The sequence below is a fragment of the Hemitrygon akajei genome, chromosome 10, assembly GCF_048418815.1.
Source record: "Hemitrygon akajei chromosome 10, sHemAka1.3, whole genome shotgun sequence".
Taxonomy (NCBI): Eukaryota; Metazoa; Chordata; class Chondrichthyes; order Myliobatiformes; family Dasyatidae; genus Hemitrygon; species Hemitrygon akajei.
Genome location: NC_133133.1, coordinates 159,725,797 through 159,747,575, shown reverse-complemented (window position 1 = coordinate 159,747,575; position 21,779 = coordinate 159,725,797). Strand labels below are relative to the sequence as shown.

The 21,779-nt window shown below is 42.0% G+C and overlaps 1 protein-coding gene and 1 long non-coding RNA gene across 2 annotated transcripts; one reads left to right on the top strand and one right to left on the bottom strand.

Moving 5' to 3' along the window:
• Positions 1 to 566: 566 nt before the first annotated feature.
• On the bottom strand, positions 567 to 6,881 carry lsm8 (LSM8 homolog, U6 small nuclear RNA associated). The gene is made up of 4 exons (XM_073059529.1): positions 6,768 to 6,881; positions 5,329 to 5,369; positions 3,998 to 4,125; positions 567 to 870 (listed from the first exon to the last, which is right to left on the bottom strand). The coding sequence occupies exons 1-4, from the start codon at positions 6,796 to 6,798 to the stop codon at positions 780 to 782; spliced, it is 291 nt and encodes a 96-aa protein (XP_072915630.1). The 5' UTR covers positions 6,799 to 6,881; the 3' UTR covers positions 567 to 779.
• Positions 6,882 to 7,090: 209 nt separating this feature from the next.
• Positions 7,091 to 13,246, top strand: LOC140734880 (uncharacterized). The gene is made up of 2 exons (XR_012100634.1): positions 7,091 to 7,169; positions 12,769 to 13,246. It is a non-coding gene; the product is annotated as an uncharacterized lncRNA (long non-coding RNA).
• The last annotated feature ends 8,533 nt before the right edge of the window (positions 13,247 to 21,779 follow it).

The following is a 21,779-nucleotide window of genomic DNA, read 5'->3' as shown; positions in this document are numbered from 1 at the left end:
AAAAAAAATTTCTCTGGACCATCAAATTTCCTACCACAAATTTGGTCCATTTTAGTCACAAATCTGCCAAAATATTCCAGAGAAAATAATCATTAAAAATTTACTGTTTTCCTAAAACAATTCACTACACTGCTACTGCTAGTATTAAACTGCAGCTAATTTGAAATCAATTTGACAGAATTTAAATCAAAGCAGCCACACATCAGGAATCATTCATGAATATCAGATATTTGAAAGAGGAAACTGAAAAATCTGATAAAAGTTCAACCTGCAACTTTTAACTGCTTCTCTGTTCGTGGAAGCTCTCCCATCTGCTAGGTGTACCAGAATTTTCAAAGTTAGCAGCAAATGAACAGTTAAGAGTATCTCAAAAATGGTAAAGAAACATAGGCCTTGTGTATTCTACTTTCCAAAAGGATTTTAGAATAATACATTTAAATTGCAAGCTAATGCAAAAAAAAATCAAAATCAGGGAACTAGATTCTGTTTATAATCATCTGTCAGTTTGCAAACATTAGCTATTTAGTTATGGTTTAAAAGATAACAACTTTACCAACTGCTCAATGTATAGTTTAAAATTTTATTTTTTATTTTATTTTCAATTGGTCAACAAGAACTCAATACATAAGAAAATTTATGTAAATATGCAAACTACAAAAACATAAAAATACTCGGGTATGAAGTAACTTTTCTTCCTTCAGAACTGCAAATATCCTAAAGGGTTATGCATCAGTTCCAATTCTCCTCAGGCGATCTATGCATTTAAAGTTCTTATATTTTCAATGTACCACAGAATTTAGAGGTTCAGCTCTGATATTTCCCAAATCCAAAGCAGAATCTGTTTCTTCATCTATTTCACCAATTACTGCCCTGAAATAGAGAATGTCATTAAGAGTAGTTGTATATAACTTATTTTTACACTAGTAACGCAAGGCATTACAAATCAACTCATCCAAAGTAAACCTACAAATATTGAAGGGTGGAAAACAGCTTCCAATACAATTTAGAGTAATTACTAATCTGTCATTTTCCCAGACCAGATAAACTCTAAGTTAAATAGAGCTCTAATAAACTCGAAGGTAATAGAGCTTTGACCAACAACCAATCTGGACATTGGAAGCTTGGAGAGGAGGGGACTACAATCAGGTCCACACTCCAAGGATAAAAGACAGGAGCAGGTTGCGGCAGCATAACAGAGTTTAGACCAGTGACCAATTAACGTTAGGGATAGATCAGAGCAAAGTAAAGGGAGGGGCAAGCGCAGTGGCCATCTTTTGATTGGACATGAAGGGTGATCTTAAAGCTTTAGATCTTCGAGGCTTCAGCGAAGAGAGGCTTCACTCAGAGAAAGCAAAAGAAACACTTTTTTTTGTTTTCTTTATACCTGCTCAGACAGGACAGTAGGGATGACAGGCAGGATAGTGAAATGCTCCTCCTGAGGGATGTGGGAAGGCAGGGAGACCCTGAGTGTCTCTGTCAACTACAACTGTGAGGAGTGCATCTAGCTGCAGCTTCTAACAAACTACATTAAGGATTTGGAACTGGAACTGGATGAACTCCAGATCATTCGGGAGACTGAAGCAGTGATAGGACATGTAGAGTAGTAGTTACACCCAAGGTGTAGAGTACCCCTGTGGCTATTCCCCTAAAACAGGTATATCAGTTTTAATACTGTCAGGAGAGGGGGAAGGGGATGACCTAACAGAGGAAAGTAGCAGTAGGCAAGTCTCTGGCACTGAGTTTGCTTCTGTGACTCAGGAGGGAAGGGTGAAGAGGAACACTGGTTAGGGGAATGTACAGGAGGTTCTGTGGGCAACAAGATTCCCGGATGGTATGTTGCCTCCTGGGTGCCAGTGTCCAGGATATCTCAGATAGAGTCCTCAGCATTCTGAAGTGGGAGGGTGAACAGCCAGAAGTCATGGTCCATGTAGGTACCAATGACATGGGTAGGATAAGTGGAAAGGTTCTGCACAGGGATTTAGGTGCTAAGTTGAAAGGCAGGACCTTCAAATTGTGATCTCAGGATACATGGCTTGTGAGTTAGTATAGGAAGGAAGGCATAAGATTTTTGGATCACTGTCTCTCAGGACAGGTACAGAAAGGATGGTTTGCACCTGAACTGGAGGGGAACTAATATTCTAGTGGGAAGGTTTGTTAATACTGCATGGCGGGGTTTAAACTAGAGTTTCATGGGGAATGGGAACCAGACTGCTATAACAGTTAGTGCAAATACAATAAAACCTGCAGATGCTGGAAATTCAATTAAGACACACAAAATGCTGGTGGAACGCAGCAAGCCAGGCAGCATCTATAGGAAGAAGTACAGTCGACGTTTCGGGCGGTCAGGACAGACAGTGGAGAGATTGTGGAGGTAGATGTTGTTGAGACCTTAGACAGTCAGGAATCTAAAGGTTGAGCATGGTGCCACTGGTGTCCTGAGCTGCCTATCAATGCAACAAATACCATGCAAAATGCGGATAATAGTGCTGAAGACGAGGTAGCTGGTTTACAAACAGAGGCAATATGTAGTGAGGGGAGTCTGCTGATAGGGCAAAACTGCAGTCAACAGAATGAAAGGGCTGAAAGAAAACTACAGCAGGGGACTTAATGTCCAAGGATATACAATGTATCGAAAGGACAGGCAGGAAAGTAGAGGGGGCTGTGTTGCTCTGTTGGTAAAAGTGAAATCAAATCGTTAGAAAGAGGTGGCATGGAGTCAGAAAGTGTTGAATCCTTGTGGATAGAGCTAAGGAACTGCAAGGGTAAAAAATCTCTGATGGGAGTTGTATACAGACCCCCAAAAAGTAGTAAGGGTATGGCCTACAAATTACAACAGGAGATAGAAAATACATGCCAAAAGGGGGATTTCAATATGCAGGTAGATTGGGAAAATCAGGTTGGTGCTGGATTACAGGAAGGGGAATTTCTAGAGTGCCTTGAGATGACCTCTTAGAGCAGCTCGTTGTTGAGCCCAGAGAACCAGCTATTCTGGATTGGGTATTGTGCAATGAACAGATGTTTCAGTATTACAACGGAGAAAAGGAAATTACAGAGGCATGACAGAGGAGATGGCCAGAATTGATGGGAAAAGAACACTGGCTGGGATGGCGGTAGAGCAGAATGGCTGGAATTTCTGGAAGCAATTTGGAAGGCACGGGATATATACATCTCCAAGAAGAAAAAGTATTCTAAAGTGACACAACTGTAACTAACAAGAGAAATCAAAGCCAAAGTAAGGACATATAATAGATCATAAATTAGTGGGAAGTTAGGCAATCAGGAAGCTTTTAAAAATCAATAGAAGACAATTAAAAAGTTAAGGTAAAGACAGAATACTAAAGTTAGGTAGCCAATAATATTAAAGAGGATACCAGAAGTTTCTTCAGATACATAAAACGTAAAACAGACGAGAGTGGATATCAGACCACTGGTTAACGATGTGGAGAGGTAGTAATGGGGGACAACAAAATTGCGGACAAACTGAATAAGTATTTTGCATCAGTCTTTACAGTAGAAGACACTTGCAGTATGGTGGGAGTTCCAAGTGTCAAGGGTCATGAAGTGTATTAAATTACTATAAGAAGAGAGAAAGTTTTGGGGAAAATGAAAGGTCTGAAGGTAGATACATCACCTGGACTGGAAGGTATACACCCCACAGTTCTGAAAGAGGTGGCTGAAGAGAATCTCTGGACCCTCTCCAATGCCAGAAATTTCTTTTCACAACAAATGGTGAATCTCTGGAATTCTCCACCCAGAGAATTGTAGGGGCTAGATTACTGGAAGTATTTAAGGTGGAAACAGATAATTTTTAAAGACTGGGGACTAGAGGCCTTTGAGGAATTGGCACAGAAGAGGAACTAAGGCCAACAAAGATCTGCAGTATTATGTTGAGTGGTGAGACAGGTATGTAAGGCTACGTGGCCTATTCATACTCCTATTTTCTTGTGCTCTCAAATCCTTCATCGGTAGAAAATCAAGTAAATCCCCAAATACTTACACATTGTCTCCTCTCACTATGTATAAGCCGAGTACTACTTGTTCCACACCTTGTTGTGAACTAAATACTCGCTCATGACTTTCGTCTAGGATTAGGTTGATGGTCTGATCAAATCCTTTTAGCGTACCCTGCCGTTAAAATGAAACAAGTGAAAGCAGTTCAAATTTCTTGACATGCATGTGCTAAAAAACTTATGTTAGTTGGTACAGTTTTTTTTGTATTCCCCAACAACCTTGAAGACAACCCTGACCCCAATGCAATCACATGAAAAACTGTAAATGCTGGAGATCTGGACAAACATGCACAAAATACTGGAGGAACTCAGCAGGTCAGGTAGCATCTATTGGGGGGGGGGGGAAGTAAACTGTTGACATTATGCACCAACTCTTTATCGTGCTGGAAAGAAAGTGGGCGGGTGGAGGCAGATGATGGATGAATCCAGGTGAGTTGAGGAAGGTAGGTGGGTGGAGGTTAGGAGTGATCTGAGCAGCTAGGAGTTGATAAGTGCAAGAGACAAAGGGCTAAACAAGCTGGAATCTGATGGATGAGGACAGTGGACCATGGAATAAAGGGAAGGAGGTGGGGAATGAGAGGGTGGAAGATGTGTGGCATCACACCTTACATAATGACACGAGATGGTCAACACATATCATAATTTTGCAAATACATTCCAAGCAAGGACACCAGCAAAAGCCAAAGGGGAAAAATAGGAAGCAAAGATTCTTTGAGACACAGATTTGAAAACAAAATGCACAGGTGTCTGAGTACGTACAGTGATGGAGCTGACTGAAAGGGTCCAAGCCATTCTGGATTTTGGAGACCAATTACATCAAATGACACCTGAAAACCATCCACTGATCAAAGGGAAGTGAATACTGGGCCACTGTGACACCACCAGCAATCATTAGGTAACGATTCTAAGAGACGGGACCAACTGGTGTTTAGCCACAGAAATTATTAGGTATCAAGACTGGGAGAGCAGCTTGAGCAGTCTTGAGCTGCTATTGGTGATTGAGCAGCTTTCTGAGAACCTTAAGTGATTTAAGCAGTCACAAAAATTACTTTCACAGTACAAATTAATATATATAAGTTCAGGAAAAATTAACTATCCAATGTAAATCATATTTAGCTTAATAGCAAATCAATTTACATCTACAATTTCCAGAATGTTATGGAACAAATAAATCTACAAGGGGAACATAATAAATTCAGGCAACTAAATCTGATTTTTAATCAGCCAGCACCATAGGCAACCAATTAAGTTCTCTCAGAAAACAGAAGTATAAATACATACTTCATTTGTAAGAATTCCAACATGAAGGTTAACTTACCACAATCATTCTTCCGTCTGCTGTGACCACTGCAACTGTACCTGAAAACTCAGGTTAAGGTAAATCCATTTGTCTCCACTGCACAATCAACATTAAACCAAATACTAATAGTTAACATAGAGACAGACACACTGCCATGCTTTTGCCAACATCAAGCTTTTTCACTAACCTCAATTTCACACTTTACCTCAATAATCACAGTTTATATTAGACTCCAGAAAGGGAAGATAGGGTTTCTGAACCTCTAACAGAATCCACATATTTCTCCACTGACCTATCCCCAATAGCTGGAATTCACAGCTTCTTCCATCACACAATTCAATCTCTGCGTTCATATGCAACTGAATCAAGACTTATAAGAATCCACACAGCTGTAATCATAATTTATCTTGTTCACAGTCATAGGAAATTACAGCACAGAAACAGATCCTTTGGCCCATCTAGTCCACATCAATCGGCATAGTCCTTCATGCCCATACCATCCATATACATATCCAAACTTCTCTTAAATGTTGACATTGAGCGTGAACACACCACTTGTGCTGGCAGCTCACTCCACTCTCACAACCCTCCGAGCACAGAAATTTCCCATCATGTTCCCCTTAAACTTTTCACCTTTCACCCTTAACCCATGACCTCTACTTATAATCCTACACAACCTCAGTGGAAAAAGCCTGTTTGCCTTTACCCTTTTTATACACTTAAGAATTTTGTATACCTCTATCAAATGCCCTCTCAACCTACATTCTACGGAGTGAAGTCCTAATCTATTCAATCTTCCCTTGTAACTCAGATCCTCCAGACCCAGCAACATACTTTTAAATTTTACCTGTCCTCTTTCAACATTGTTTACATCTTTCCCGTAGGTAGGTGACCAAAACTGCACACAATGCACCAAATTGGGCCTCACCGACATCTTATATAACTACAACATCCCAACTCCTGTACTCAATACTTTGGATTTCTGAAGGCCAATGTGCCAAAATCTTTTTTTTTTAAACCCTATCTACCTGTGACGCCACTTTCAATGAATTATGGACCTGTATTCCCAGATCACTTTGCCCAACCGCATTCCTCAGTACCCGCCCGTTCACTGTGTAAGACCTACCCTGGTTGGTCCTCCCAAAGTGCAACACCTCACACTCGTGTCTCTTCAGACTACCACAGCCCGCAATGTATTTCTTCCCCATTCTCAAACCTGTGTTTCAAATCCTTCTACCCCATTAAGAAGGGCCCTATCCTGTGTTCAAGAGATGGCACAGACTTGAGGGTACAGAAACCCTGACTCCAGCCCATCAATATCACCCCAGTGTACATAATCAAGATCCTGAGAGCAGAGCGCCAGGCTGAGCCCGACCATGTAATGCTGCCTGCTTCCTCTCCTCTCCTTCCCGCCGCGACGGAGCAGACCGGGCCGGCCCGGCCCTGAATAAGGATACGGTTGATGTAGCTCTCCAGAGCCGAAGTCATACTGGTGCCGAGCCCGCTCACTGAGGCGCCGCCGGGCCTGCCGGGTAAACAGACCTGAAGAGCCGAGAGCCGAGCCGGCGCTCCGTCAGGCTCGGTTAGCAGCTCATCGACTGCTCCTCGCCGTGAGGCGTTTCCGCCGTAGTCCAGACTCACAGACTCCGTGACATCGCCAGGGTGGCTGGGCAAACTTCTAGAGCACACCACCCCAACATTGGCACTCACCTGTCATAACATGTAACTAAAGTGCGCGCTGCTCTAACCTCATCCCACACCGTGCACTGTGACCTGCGGTCCTCGACTAGAAAGCGGCCCGCCTGTCATCTGAGAAGTATAGGAGTTGGGACGTAATGTTAAAATTGTACAAGGCATTGGTAAGGCCGAATTTGGAGTATTGTGTTCAGTTCTGGTCACCGAATTTTAGGAAAGATGTCAACAAACTAGAGAGAGTACAGAGAAGATTTACCAGAATGTTACCTGGGTTTCAGCACCTAAGTTACAGAGAAAGGTTGAACAAGTTAGGTCTTTATTCTTTGGAGCGTTGAAGGTTGAGGGGGGACTTGATAGAGGTATTTAAAATTATGAGGGGAATAGATGGAGTTGACGTGGATAGGCATTTTCCATTGAGAGTGGGGGAGATTCAAACAAGAGGACATGAGTTGAGAGTTAGGGGGCAAAAGTTCAGGGGTAACACGAGGGGGATCTTCTTTACTCAGAGAGTGGTAGCTGTGTGGAACGAGCTTCCAGTAGGTGTGGTAGAGGCAGGTTCGATATTGCCATTTAGAGTAAAATTGGATAGGTATATGGACAGGAAAGGAATGGAGGGTTATGGGCTGAGTGCAGGTAGGTGGGACGAGGTGAGAGTAAGCGTTCGTCACGAACTAGAAGGGCGGAGATTGCCTGTTTCCGTGCTGTAATTGTTATATGGTTATAAGCGAATTGTTACCAGTAGCAAGTCACGGACCCTAAAACCAAGAACAGCATGGCCTGCGCGAAAAAGCGCAGTCGACCAGGAAAACCTTCAGTTCAAATCTGACTGGACTGATCGGTTTTGTTTTATTTTGCCGGACCATGCCAATGCTAAACCGACGTGCTTAATATGCATGCAGTCCGTAGCTGTCTGCACATCAGAAAATCTAAAGCGGCAGTTCAACACTATGCACACTGCCAGTTTTAATGCCAGCTACCCTGCAAAATCAGATCAACTCAAACAAAAAATTGCAAATATGATAGCATCATACAAGCACTCCGTTTCTATCTGGAAGTCAACTTCTGCACGAGAGAGCGCAACAGCTGCATCGTTGTATGTATCATCGAATCTTGCCAGAGCTAAGAATTTAAGAAGATTGAGTTCAGAGGTAATGTTGCAGCTATACAGGACCCTGGTCAGACCCCACTTGCTCAGTTCTGGTCGCCTCACTACAGGAAGGACATGGAAGCCATAGAAAGGGTGCAGAGGAGATTTACAAGGATGTTGCCTGGATTTGGGAGTATGCTTTATGAGAATAGGTTGAGTGAACTCGGCATTTTCTTCTTGGAGGGACAGAGGATGAGAGGTGACCTGATAGAGGTGTATAAGCTAATGAGAGGCATTGATCGTGTGGATAATCAGAGGCTTTTTTTCCCCCCAGAGCTGAAATGACTAACACAAGAGGGCACTTTAAAACTTGAAGGTGCTTGGAAGCAGGTACAGAGGAGATGTCAGGGATAAGTTTTTTACTCAGAGAGTGGCGAGTGCATGGAATGGGCTGCTGGCAATGGTGGTGGAAGCAGATAGAGATAGGGTCTTTTAAGAGACTCCTGGATGGGTACATGGAGCTTAGAAAAATAGAGGGCTGTGGGTTTAGCTAAGTACGTGTTCAACACAGCATTGTGGACCAAAGGGCCTGTATTGTGCTGTAGGTTATCTATGTTTCTATGTTTTTTTTCTTTTTGCCCTCCGTGTCCTCATTTTTTTCTTTCATCTGCAGCAGCAGTCCCATTCAGGTTTTGACAGTAAATTAGACAAGAGACACAGGTTAGTCAGCAGTCAATATATATGTGAACAGGCACTGAAGAAATGGTGAGTGAAATACAGGTATGTGAGATCGTGTGCCTTCCCAGGAAGTTCCACTTGGCTGAAGATGTTTCAGTAAGTAGGATCCTGGCCATTTGGGCATTCTGGACACGGGTCTTGATCTTTGCAGATCAGTTACCCAGCCTCGGAAAAGTTGTATAAAATGTCTGTCCTCTACAAAGTTAGTCAATTCACTGTTGAACTAAGGAGGTCCTGTCTGATATGCTAAGCATCCCTATGCATCAGGCAAATTATGCTCAAGCTAACAAATACAGGGATGGTGTTGACCAGACAACATTTAAAAAGCTTCTGGACATGCACCTGAATGACAAAGGCAACGTGCCACTGAAGTCAGTGCTGGGACCCTTGTGATTTACAGAGATATTGATAGTACTAGAGAGCTGGAGTTACAGAGAGAAGCTGACCAGACTAAGTCATTATTCCTTGGAATTTAGGAAAATCAGGTGTGAGCTTTTCGAAATGTTTAAAATTATAAGATGCGTAGACAGGATGGATAATAAAATCTTTTCCTCAAGGAAAGGGAGTACAAAACTAGGGGCCGAAACTAGAGTGAGAGGGGAAGGATTTAAACAGGAACTGAGGAGCAACTTCTTCTCACAGAGGGTGGTGAGTGTGTGGAATGAAGTAGTTGAGGGAGGTACAGTACTATCATTGGATAGATGCACAGAAGGGCTGGGCTTCCCTACCTGGGGTCCACAAACCCTTTGCTTGATGCTATTGGTCCATGGCCTAAAAAAAGTTGGTAACTCCCTGGCTTAGAGGGATATGGGCCAAATGCAGGAAATTGGGATGAGCTGGCTGGGCACCATGGTCAGCACAGCTGGTTCAGCCGAAGGGCCTGTATCTGTGCTGTATTGCTCTATGACTTGTAGTATGAAATGGACCAAGTGCTGGTAAATCGAAAGGTACTTTTTGGTCAATGTAAACTTAAGCGTGGCAGGCTGAATGGCCAAACAGTAACTGGACACTGGATGGTAACTGATTAGGGAGAAGGCTATATGTGATTTAACGAGAGATTTTGATTAAAGAGTTAAGTAAAATAATGTGGAGAGAATGTTCATTAATCATGTGGACTTCCAGTTCAGCATTTAACAACGTGTTTCACAGGCTCCCAGAATCTGAGACACATCACAACTCCAGGAAACTGTGAGGAACACCATGAAGAGCCAGAAATGCCAGCTCTAGAAATCTAGATACAACAATATTGTGAAAATAGGTCATTAGGAAACTTAAAGTGGCAATTGATAATACCAAGGAACACACGCAAAATGCTGGAGGAACTCAGCAGGACACACAGCATCTAAGGAAAAGAGTATAGTCAATGTTTTGGGCCTAGATCCTTCATCAGGACCTGATGAAGGGTCTTGGCTTGAAATGTCAACTATATTTTTTTCCATAGATGCTGACATGCTGAATTCCTTCAGCATTTTGTGTGTTGCTTGGATTTCCAGCATCTGCAAATTTTCTCTTGTTTGCAATTGATAATCGCATCTTATTCTCCACAGCAGTGTTACGAAAACCCCGTAACCAGGTAACTTACCAGCAAAGATAGATGGATCAGCTGAGTCGGATGCTACTATTTTCAAACGTTTTATTCAACAAGGGCACAAACGTATGGTTAATACAAAACATTCAGATCATACACGTCGTCAAAACTCAATCTAAAACACCGGTGTAACCATAATCAATCAGAAATAAGCTCTACAGTTGTCTAGGGGTTAATACGGAGTCCAACGGAAATATAAAGAGTCACTCAGAAGTTTGCCGGCTTTTCCTCGTTGTAGAGAGAGAGAGAGAGAGAGAGACGACTTAGAAAAGATACACACTTGTCCATCGTCTTGGCAGAGCAAATCCTTGGAATCAGGGGAGCAGACTTCCCTGTTGTTATTTAAAAGCAGTCTTTCGTTGGTTTTAGCCACAGATTCAAATTCGGAATCTACCGCACGTGGCTTCCTTCAAAATGGCGTCCCGCTCCCACGGGAATTCGATCTCGTGTCTACTGGGTGCGTCTGGGTGCTTCTGAGGGTCCTCCCCTCAGACCCGCCTTTATACTTCTTCACGGGATCGCAGGTGTCAATCAAGTTGCAGGTAATGCGATCTCTCTCTCAACCAGCCCACTTTGCCCGAGGGCTTTTCACGTGGTCTCCATGAGACAATAGTCAAAGTCACCTTTATTCTGCTTCTTGGGAGAACGTGGTCTTCCGCACATCTCTCTCTCTTGGGTCAGTTGACCCCCCTTAACTAGAGTTCTTGCGATTTTCACAAAGGAGGGGGCCAACGGCATAACAGCAGAAATCAGCAGCCTGAAGTGTAAAGACCTGGACATATGCAGCAAGTTCCCATTCTTAGACTAATTGTGATGTGCCTTTAGACCATATCTATTATTATTAAATGAAGAAGAGATTAATGATTACATTTATTAATGCATGCACTATCAACACAAGAAAATAGGAGCAGGAACCTGGCCCCACAGAGCACCCAGAAGAAACCCACATGGTTATGAGAATGTACAAACTCCTTACAAGCTGTGGCCGGAATTGAATGCCGAATAATGACACTCTAAAGTGGTACTGTAACCCACTGACCAACTACCATGTCACCCACTGGCCAACTACCAAAAGCCTCAATTCCTTCTCTATGCCAAATATCCATAGCCATCAACCCTGCCAATTATTCAAGATATTATACTTTTCACCTTAAATAATTCTACTGATCCAGCCTCCACAAGAGAATAAAATAGAACTTTATCGTCATCGCTTAAGATGAGTGCTACTCCAGTTTGTGCAAAACAGGTATTTATAATGCATACAGTACAGCTTAATTTTTTTTTTAATCCCATATTTACAGGCAACAAGTGGCTTTGACCGTCCATAACATTCAAGGGCCATTGGCAAGCCGGGGTGTAGCATTATTCATCTGCACAACAGCCCTCAGCAAGAAGCTGTTTTTCAGTCTTACTGTCTTGGCTAAGACACTTCTGTATCTCCTACCAGATGGCAGATGATTGGACAGACTGTGCCTGGGATGGGTTGGGTCTTTAATGATGTTATGAGCATGCCGTAAGCATCAAGAGTTGTAGATTGTCTCCTGGTCCGGTAGCTGAGTCCCATGATGTTCTGAGCTACCCTAATCACCCGTTTGAATGCTCTGTGATCTGTCTTGCTGCAGCTAGATACCACACTGTTGTTCCATATGTCAGTATGCTCTCCGTTGCACATCTATAAATGTTGGCCAGCAAGTTTTGGGGCGGATTAGCTCCCCTTGAGCACCTCGGGTAGTAGAGCCACTGTTCCCTGCTATTGAGGTTTCAGATAAACTGTCAGCGCAAAAAAATTCCAGATATTCACCACTCTGCAAAAAGTAATTTCTTTCTGCCTTGGTTTTAAATGACCAGTTGCTCATCTTAAAAGACTCTATTTCAAAATTCCCTCACTCTGAAAACATCTCAACAAATAGCTTGTTTAAATAAGATCAGCTTCCTCTCTTCTAAACTACAAACAATAAAGGCCCAACATGTTCAGCCTCTCTTGTTAAGACCAACCTTCTCATCCAAGGAATTAGCTGGTGAATATCTTTTGGACAACTCCAGTGCTACCATGTCCTTTCTTAGACAGGAGGACCAAAACAGTGCACAGTATTCCCCTTGTGACCTTGGCTGCAACCTTTACAATTGTAACAAACATCCCTATTTATAAACTCCAACTGCTTTGCAATAAAAGCAAAATGACGGCACTGTTAAGTGTCGGAAACCTCAATAATCATGACAAGGTCAAGACTGACCTGCTAATTTTGCAGAAGCATGTTTTATTACGCCCCAGCAACTAATGCTATTGGAGGGTGTTGGGCCTCACAGATACAATGGTAACTTTTCCTGTGGTCTCCATACCCTGTTGCAGGAAAACAACTTCAACGATGGGGACATCAGGGAGTTGGTGACAGATCATCTCCTCAATGAAGATGCAGAGTTGCACCCTCACAGCCCCAATGGCCTGGGTTCAGTCGTGACCTACCCGTGTGGAATGTTGTAACTCGCAACAAACATGTATTCTTTACAGTATGTGATGGTTTATCCCCACTCACTGGAAGAAAGCAGTATAGCAGCTAAACTAATGGTTTCTCATTTTTCATTGGCTAAGTATTAACAAATTACCCACATGATGTAATTGTTTTAATTATTAGCTATATTATTCCTATCTAAGCAATTTCTTATCTACAAAAGTGATGAATTTTTCAGAGATGCCATCTTTGCCTCTTTTATTCTTTTGTTGTTGCACATTCACTTACCTCTCAGCATCGTTTCTGGCTCTATATTTAATTTGCTTAGTATCCGTGTGTTTGTTTCTACTCTGAAATAAACTGAAATGTTGGAATTAAGACTACTCATCATTCCTGCCTCCTGGAAGAACCCTAAGGATCAGAAAACAAACAGAGATCCAACAGGAGTTTGCACGTTCTCTTGGTGACCACGTGGATTTCCTCCCACACAATGCAAAGATGTGCAGGTTGGTATGTTAATTTGCCATAGTAAATTGACCCAACCGTGCAGTTGAGTGCAGGAATCTGGTGGGGTGGGGAATGATGTGATGTAGGGCGAACAAAACAGAATTAAAGTTAGTGCTCGACAGTCAATGTGGATCCAGTTATTTGAAGGACTAGTCCATACTGTGTGATTCTATGGCAGAATCTTTGTTCCACTGAAACTCATCAGTGTCCCAAGAAATGAGAGGTGTCCTTGGTCCAGCAACGCACGGTACTATTAATGACATAATTACATCTAAGGAGCTGGTGGTGGACCTGAGGAGGGCTAAGGCACCGGTGACCCCTGTTTCCATCCAAGGGGTCTGTGTGGACATAGTGGAGGATTACAAATACCTAGGGATACAAATGGACAATAAACTGGACTGGTCAAAGAACACTGAGGCTGTCTACAAGAAGGGTCAGAGCCGTCTCTATTTCCTAAGGAGACTGAGGTCTTTTAACATCTGCCAGACAATGCTGAGGATGTTCTACGAGTCTGTGGTGGTCAGTGCTATCATGTTTGCTGTTGTGTGCTGGGGCAGCAGGCTGAGGGTAGCAGACACCAACAGAATCAACAAACTCATTCGTAAGGCCAGTGATGTTGTGGGGGTGGAACTGGACTCTCTGACGATGGTCTAAAAAGAGGATGCTGTCCAAGTTGCATGCCATCTTGGACAATGACTCCCATCCACTCCATAATGTACTGGTTAGGCACAGGAGTACATTCAGCCAGAGACTCATTCCACCGAGATGTAATACTGAGCGGCATAGGAAGTCATTCCTGCCTGTGGCCATCAGACTTTACAACCCCTCCCTCGGAGAGTCAAACACCCTGAGCCAATAGGCTGGTCCTGGACTTATTTCCACTTGGCATGATTAACTTGTTATTATTTAATTATTTATGGTTTTATATTGCTATATTTCTTCACTATTCTTGGTTGGTGCGGCTGTAACGAAACCCTATTTCCCTCGGGATCAATAAAGTATGTCTGTCTGTCTGCCCAGTCATTCATGGTGGTGACTTCATCCATATCATTGATGCATTTGCACTGTAGATGATCTGGCAGACACGTTGTCAAACTCAAATTCAGGTTGAAATGGAGAAAAATGTGCAATGTCTTCAGTCAACATGCAGATGCAGAATGATTAAGATTCATCTCAAACAGCTGCATAACGCAAGAGTCTGTGTTGTACAGTGTGTTCGCAGGGACACTCACTGGGATAAATGTCATCTCCTGCTGTGAAACCAGCAACTCACTGAAAAATGTCTCTAAGCTCACTAGTATTCCACAGAATGGTTCTGGCCATTTTTGCTGCAAATTACGTAGTCAAATGTCCACAACTCGTAGCCCTCCTGTCATTGTATGCAGGTTAGCTGAAATCTATGTTAAAACAAAATGAACTATGTATTTGCTTTAAGGTTATAAATGACCAGCATTTGAGCATTGTAACACACACAAAATTCTGGATGAACTGAGCAGGTCAGGCAGCATCTGTGGAGATGAATAAACAGTGTTTAGTACTGAGAACTTTCTTCAGTACTGTTGAGCTTCTCCAGATTTTTGTGAGTGTTGCTTTGAATTTCCAGCATCTGCAGAAGTTATTGTTTCTATATTAGCATTGCAATAGGAAGAACATGACTTGCAACAAAAGGTAAAATTCCATCCTCCACCGAAAACAGTGGTGCAATTCTGCACTGCCTTCATAGAGAGAACCGGTAAAATGGTGGCTCACTCGGTCAGAACAACTTCAATGGGACCAACCAAAGAAGGGTCATGGCCCAAAACGTTGACTGTTTGGTCATTTCCATAGATGCTACCTGACCTTATGAATTTCTGCAGCATGTTGTGTATATTGCAAAGGTGTTTTGTCTTTTTTAAACATATTTTTATGATTGCAAGACCCTGCTGGACTTTAAGAACAAAGTACTGCACCCTTTTATTCTTTCTACCAAAGTGCATGACCATGCACTTCCCTACACAATATTCTATCTGCCATTTCTTTGTGCTTTCTCCTAATCTGTCATAGTCTTTCTGCAGACTCCCTGCCCCCTCAACACTACCTACCCCTCAGTTTACATATCTTTATATCATCTGCAAACTTAGCCACAAAACATCAATTACATAATTTAAATGTGGAACATGACTAGTCACCAGCTGCCAACAAGAATAGGCCCCCTTTATTTTGACTGTCTCCTGCCAGTCAGTCAATCTTCTATCCATGCTGGTATCTTTCCTGTAATACTGTGGTGAACTACATATACCTGTCTGGACTGCTCCTGTGGCTCCTCCCACAGACCCCTGTATAAAGGTGATTGAGGCCTGAGCCCGGCCTCATTCTCCAGGATGTAGTGTTGTTCATTCTTCCAGTCAATAAAAGCCGATATCTCGCTTCTTACGTCTCAGAGTGAGTTATTGATGGTGCATCAAATACCATGGGCTGTTATCTTGTTAAGCAGCCTCATGTGCAGCACTTTGTCAAAATTGCCGGGCAAGATTTCTTCTTAAGGAAACCATGCTGACTATGGGCTACTTTATCATGTGCCTCCAAGTACCCTGAAATCTCATCCTTACTAATAGAATCCAAAATCTTCCTAACCACTGAAGTCAGGCTAACTGGCCTATAATTTCCTTTCTTCTCCCTCCCTCCCTTCTTAAAGACGGCACAATATTTGCAATTCTCCAGTCCTCTGAAACCATTCCAGAATCTAATGATTTTTGAAAGATTATTACTAATGCCTCCACAATCGCTTCAGCTACCTCTTTAAGAATCCTGACGTATTTATCCACCTTCAGGCCTTTCAGCTTCCCAAAAACCTTCTCCTTAGTAATAGCAACTACTCTCATTTCTGCCCCCTAACTCCCTCGAATTACTGTCATAATGCCTGTGCCTTCCATAGTGAAGACTGATGCAAAATACTTATTAAGTTCGTCCACCATTACTACCTCTCCCTTCAATTACCTCAGTCACTGCACTTCACTGTAAACACTTTAAACCACTTTTTATAATCTGTTTTACCTTGTAAATACATGATGTTTTTTGTGCATTTATGCACTTTCTACTCTATATCTGTGCTTTAACCTCCACGTTAATTTTCTATATAATCCTTTATTCTTATAATTGTTGAATGTTGTTTTTTTTTGTTGCATGTCACACCAACACACCACAGCAAATTTCTGTTACATGTATAGCAAATAACGTTGATAAAGTTGAAAGCTGAAATATTAATTTCATCATTCTATATTGCATGCTTAAGAAGTTTTTATGAATAAAATTTATTTTGAAGACAAAATAACCCACCACAGAAACTGCTAAATATTTTGCTGTTTCAGCTCACCTTCCATATATTGTAACAAAATCAATAATATAACAATTATGGTGCTGAACTTGTTCTGAAAATAACTGGGCTAATAATCCTGGGAAATCAAATCACGTGGTAAAGGTTTGAGAGTTTGAATTCAGATAATTTTAAGAATGCAAAATATAAACAACTTGCAGTAATTTTGGACATGGCGTTATTAGTCTATTGTAAAATCCCAAACCATTTTAATACATTCACAGAATGTAACCATTGTAATTCTTACCAGGCCTAGCTCTTGTAATTCTAGATCATGGTAATGTAGTTTTGTGTTAAAACTGTCCTCTAAAATAACCTAACAAGCACATTCAATTGTCACCACCAATTTCTCAGAGGAATTCAAGAATGGGCAATAAATGATTATCTTACCAAAACTGCCAACTTACTCTGAATGAATAAAATTACACCAGTAAATGTCTGTCTGGATTGGAGAAAAGTGCTTTTTTTAAAAACTCATTTGGCAATAAATAATTCAATGCATTTCTCCTCCATGTTGGAGGAATCAAGGACCAAAAGTATTATAACTTAACAATTTAAATATGATTTCACAAAAATATACTATTTTTACGTGAAAGGTTCTGTAGTTCACAGAGCTGTCAGCTATATATATATATAAAACCAAGCTTGTTCTAAAAAGGTACTGAAACCAACATAGACTTTTCTGTATTAATCATTACAAGAGTTTTCTTTGTACTCCTATCAATATAAAAGCTAAAGATAACACATATAATACCATCTTTTCCACAGACCATTTTTTTGCACAGAGTGGTATGTGCCTGGAACAGGCTGACAGTGGGGGGCACGTTGGTTGCGAAATAGTTACGATAGTGGTGTTTAAGAGGCTTTTAGATGAACACATGAATATGCAGGGAATGGAGGGATATGGATCGTGTATAGGTAGAAAAGATCTGGTTCAACACATACTGTACATCATGGGCTGAATGGCCTGTTCCTATACTGTACTGTTCTATGTTCTATACCAAGCTCCTTCACCCATTTTCAGTGTTTCTATGCAAACAATCATGTGCTTCATAATTTACTTGATTTTCTATATTGTTAATTCTTTTATTGTTCATCTGATCCTAGCATTTTTATTATTAGATTCAGGTTTATGAAGTTTTAGATTAATTTAATCTCTGTGGAGCTGAATAAATTTAGGAGTATAGAGGTTGCACCATTGTTAATTACCAGGTAAGGAGCCAAGAGGTTTGGATTAACAATTTAGAGATGGGAGTTGAACTCCTCCATGGAGCTATGAAATTTAAATTTAGTAAATGGCTTGAATTTTAATAAAAAAAATTGTCCTAATAGTAATGATTTTGAAATTAGATTGTCATAATAAAGGATAATGACTTCAGGGGAGAAAATCTGCTAGGTTACATCAGACAAACAGACCTGTTCTGTCCTCAAGTATCTCCAGAGACACTACAACATGGTTGACTCTTAATTGCCTTCTGAAGTAATCGACCAAGCTATTGCTTTGTAAACAGATAAAGGACAAAACTGGACCGACCTCTCAACATTGGCTGAGACACCCAATTCAGAATTGGAAAATTTGCTCCCAGCCAAGTTGATTTTGCTTAGAGTACTTCTCACAGATATCTGAAGACTGATGCCGAAATTTGGAGAGCAGTTCTACAGACAAGGCAAGCGAAAGTCTGACAGTCATACTTGCAGAATCTGACCCTGCAATATTACTGACTCCTCCATCATAATTCCTCAGCATGTCCTCAACCATCCACAGGGAAGACCCACTAGAGGGGTAGCACAGTGCTGTAGAGCTAGGAGGATTTATCTTGGAGTCCTCAACATTGACTCGAGACATCATTTTTAGTTATGACACAAGGAAGCTACCTCCTGATCACCACCTTCCATCCTCCATCAGCTAATGAATTAGTGCTCCCCATGTTGACTTACACATGGAAAATAAAAGGAGAGGAACTTCAGTCTCATCAAGAACTCTGACACTGGTTAAGCTGCCTGAGTACTGAAGGGCATAGTTGTCAGACAACGTCTGCAGAAGTCTGTAAATGAATTAGCACTGTCTCTTAATGTCACTACATTTCATTTCATTCTGCTACTTGAACAGCCCCCTGTACCACTATACTCAGCACTGTGGTAAGCTTTCATTCCCCCAGGACCCCTCCACCTGGCCCCTGTCTCTGCTCTCATTCCCACAATCAGCAAGAACCTTAAATAAATTGGACAAGAACAAGGATTACAGGAGCCACTCAGGGCTGTGTACTGTCCCCTCCTGTCTACCCATGACTGTGTTGCCACCCTCAGCTCTGATCAGCTAATTAAATTTGCCGACGACACTACATTGATTGGCCTTTATCTCAAACAATAACGAGGTGGCCTACAGGGAAGAAGTCATCTCTCTGACACAGTGGTGTCAAGAAAACAACCTATCCCTGAATGTCACAAAAAAAGGAGCTGGTTATGGACTACAGGAGGAATGGAGATGGGCTAACCCCTTTTGACATCAATGAATCTGGGGTTAAGAGGGTAAGTAGTTTTCAGCTCCTCGGCATCCACATCACTGAGAAACTCACTTGGTCTGTACACACCAGCTATGTGGTGAAAAAGGCACAACAGTGCCTCTTTCACCTCAGATGGTTGAGGAAGTTCAGTATGGGCCCCCATATCCTAAGAAATTTCTGCATGGGCACAACTGAGAGCATCCTGACTGGCTGCATCACTGCCTGGTATGGGAACTGTACTTCCCTCAATCACAGGGCTCTGCAGAGAGTGGTGCAGACAGCCCAGCACATCCCAACTTCCCAAGATTCAGGACATTTACAAAGTCAGCTGTGTGGAAAGGGCCTGTAGGATCACTGGGGACCTGAGTCACCCCAACCACAATCTATTCCAGCTGCACAGTACCGCAGCATAAAAGCCAGGTCCAACAGGCTCCGGGACTTCTTCCACCAGGCCATCAAACTGATTAACTCACACTGATTTGAGAGTACTGTATATTACATTGGCTGTTCTATTTATTAAAAATTACTATGATTTTATATGGCACATTTAGATGGAGACAAAGATTTTTTACTCCTCGTATGTGAAGGATGTAAGAAATAAAGTCAATTCAATTCAATCAGAGAGTCTTGGAGTTAAACTGAAAGAAAACAATATTTTGGCCCATCATATCCATGCAGATCTTTTTGCCCATATGCCAACCTTTTTGTCCAACTACAGTACAACTTATCTCTGGTGATTTCCGGTTTAAGATGGTGCTACTGAAGTTGTGCGACAACTCACTGGTAGTGGAGATGGCAAGAAATATGACTAATAACACCCTTTTCTGAAGTAAATTGTAGTCAACTATCACAGCAAACAATGCAAAAGCAAGCAAAGGCGAAGCTGATTCAAAGGATGGGGTGCATCATAAAGCCAAACACAACATATTCAAGATGTGGCCACAGACGGAGTTGGTATTGCTGTTGTTGTTGAAGTGAATGATTTGGAGAGGAGTTGATGAGAAAGTTCATCATGGTGTTTGTTCCTCCCTCCAGTCGTCTCTGAGAGTTTCATGGCGTTTATGTCCTGCTTATATGATGAACTTGAGATCGCGGCTTGGGCCTACTACTCCAGTTGCCCTGGGGAGTGGATCTAAGGACTCAATCTGGTTCAGTATGCTGTCACTCACATCTATTGTTTGCATGACATGTGCTTTTTCTCCTCTTTCTTTGCGCAGTTGATATGGTCTTTCGTTTTTTTTAATTTGGGTTCTTCGTGTTTCTTGCTTTGTGGCTGCTTGTAAGCAAACAAATCTCAATGCATATAATTCATACATTCATTGATAATAAAGGTAGATAAGTCCTCTAGTCCTGATGGGATGCATCCCAGGGTGCTGAGGGAATTGGCAGAGGCTATAGTAGATGTGTTGGTAATCATTTATTAAAATTCTATAGACTCTGGGCAGGTCCCGGCAAATCGGAAGACAGCAAATGTCACGCCACTTTTTTTAAATGGATATAGGCAAAAGACAGGCAACTATAGGCCAGTTAGCTTAACATCTGTAGTCGGGAAAATGCTTGAAGCTGTCATTAAGGAAGAAATAGCGAAACATTTAGAAAGAAGTGGTTCCATTAGACAGACACAGCATGGATTCAGAAAGGAAAGGTCCTGTTTGACAAACTTACTGGAGTTCTTTGAGGACATAATGAGTGCAGTGGATAGAGGGTTACACGTGGATGTCGTATACTTGGATTTCCAGAAGGCATTCAATAAGGTGCCACACAAGAGACTTATAAATACTATAAGGATGCATGGAGTCGGAAGAAGTGTATTGGCATGGATAGTGGATTGGTTAACCAATAGAAGGCAGAGAGTTGGTATATATGGGTGTTTCTCCGGTTGGCAGTCGGTGGTGAGTAGGGTGCCATAGGAGTTGGTGCTGGGCCCACAGCTATTTACCATTTACATTGATGACTTGGAAGAGGGCACTGAGTGTAGTGTAGCAAAATTTGCTGATGACACTAAACTGAGTGGAAAAGCAAATTGTACAGAGGAAATGGAGAGTCTGCAGAGAGATATAGATAGGTTAAGTGAGTGGGTCAAGGTCTGGCAGATGGAATACAACATTGGTAAATGTGAGATCATCCACTTTGGAAGGAATAATAAAAGAGCAGATTATTATTTAAATGGTGAAAGATTGCAGTATGCTGTTGTTCAGAGGGACTTGGGAGTGCTTGTTCATGAATCACAAAAAGTTGGCTTGCAGGAACAACAGGTTATTAAGAAGGCAAACGGAATATTGGCCTTCATTGCTAGAGGGATCAAATTCAAGAGCAGGGAGGTCATGCTGCAACTATACAGGGTACTGGTGAGGCCGCACTTGGAGTACTGTGTGCAGTTCTGGTCTCCATACTTAAGGAAGCTGTGGTGAACTACATATACCTGTCTGGACTGCTCCTGTGGCTCCTCCCACAGACCCCTGCTGACTGCTCCTGTGGCTCCTCCCACAGACCCCTGCTGACTGCTCCTGTGGCTCCTCCCACAGACCCCTGTATAAAGGCGATTGAG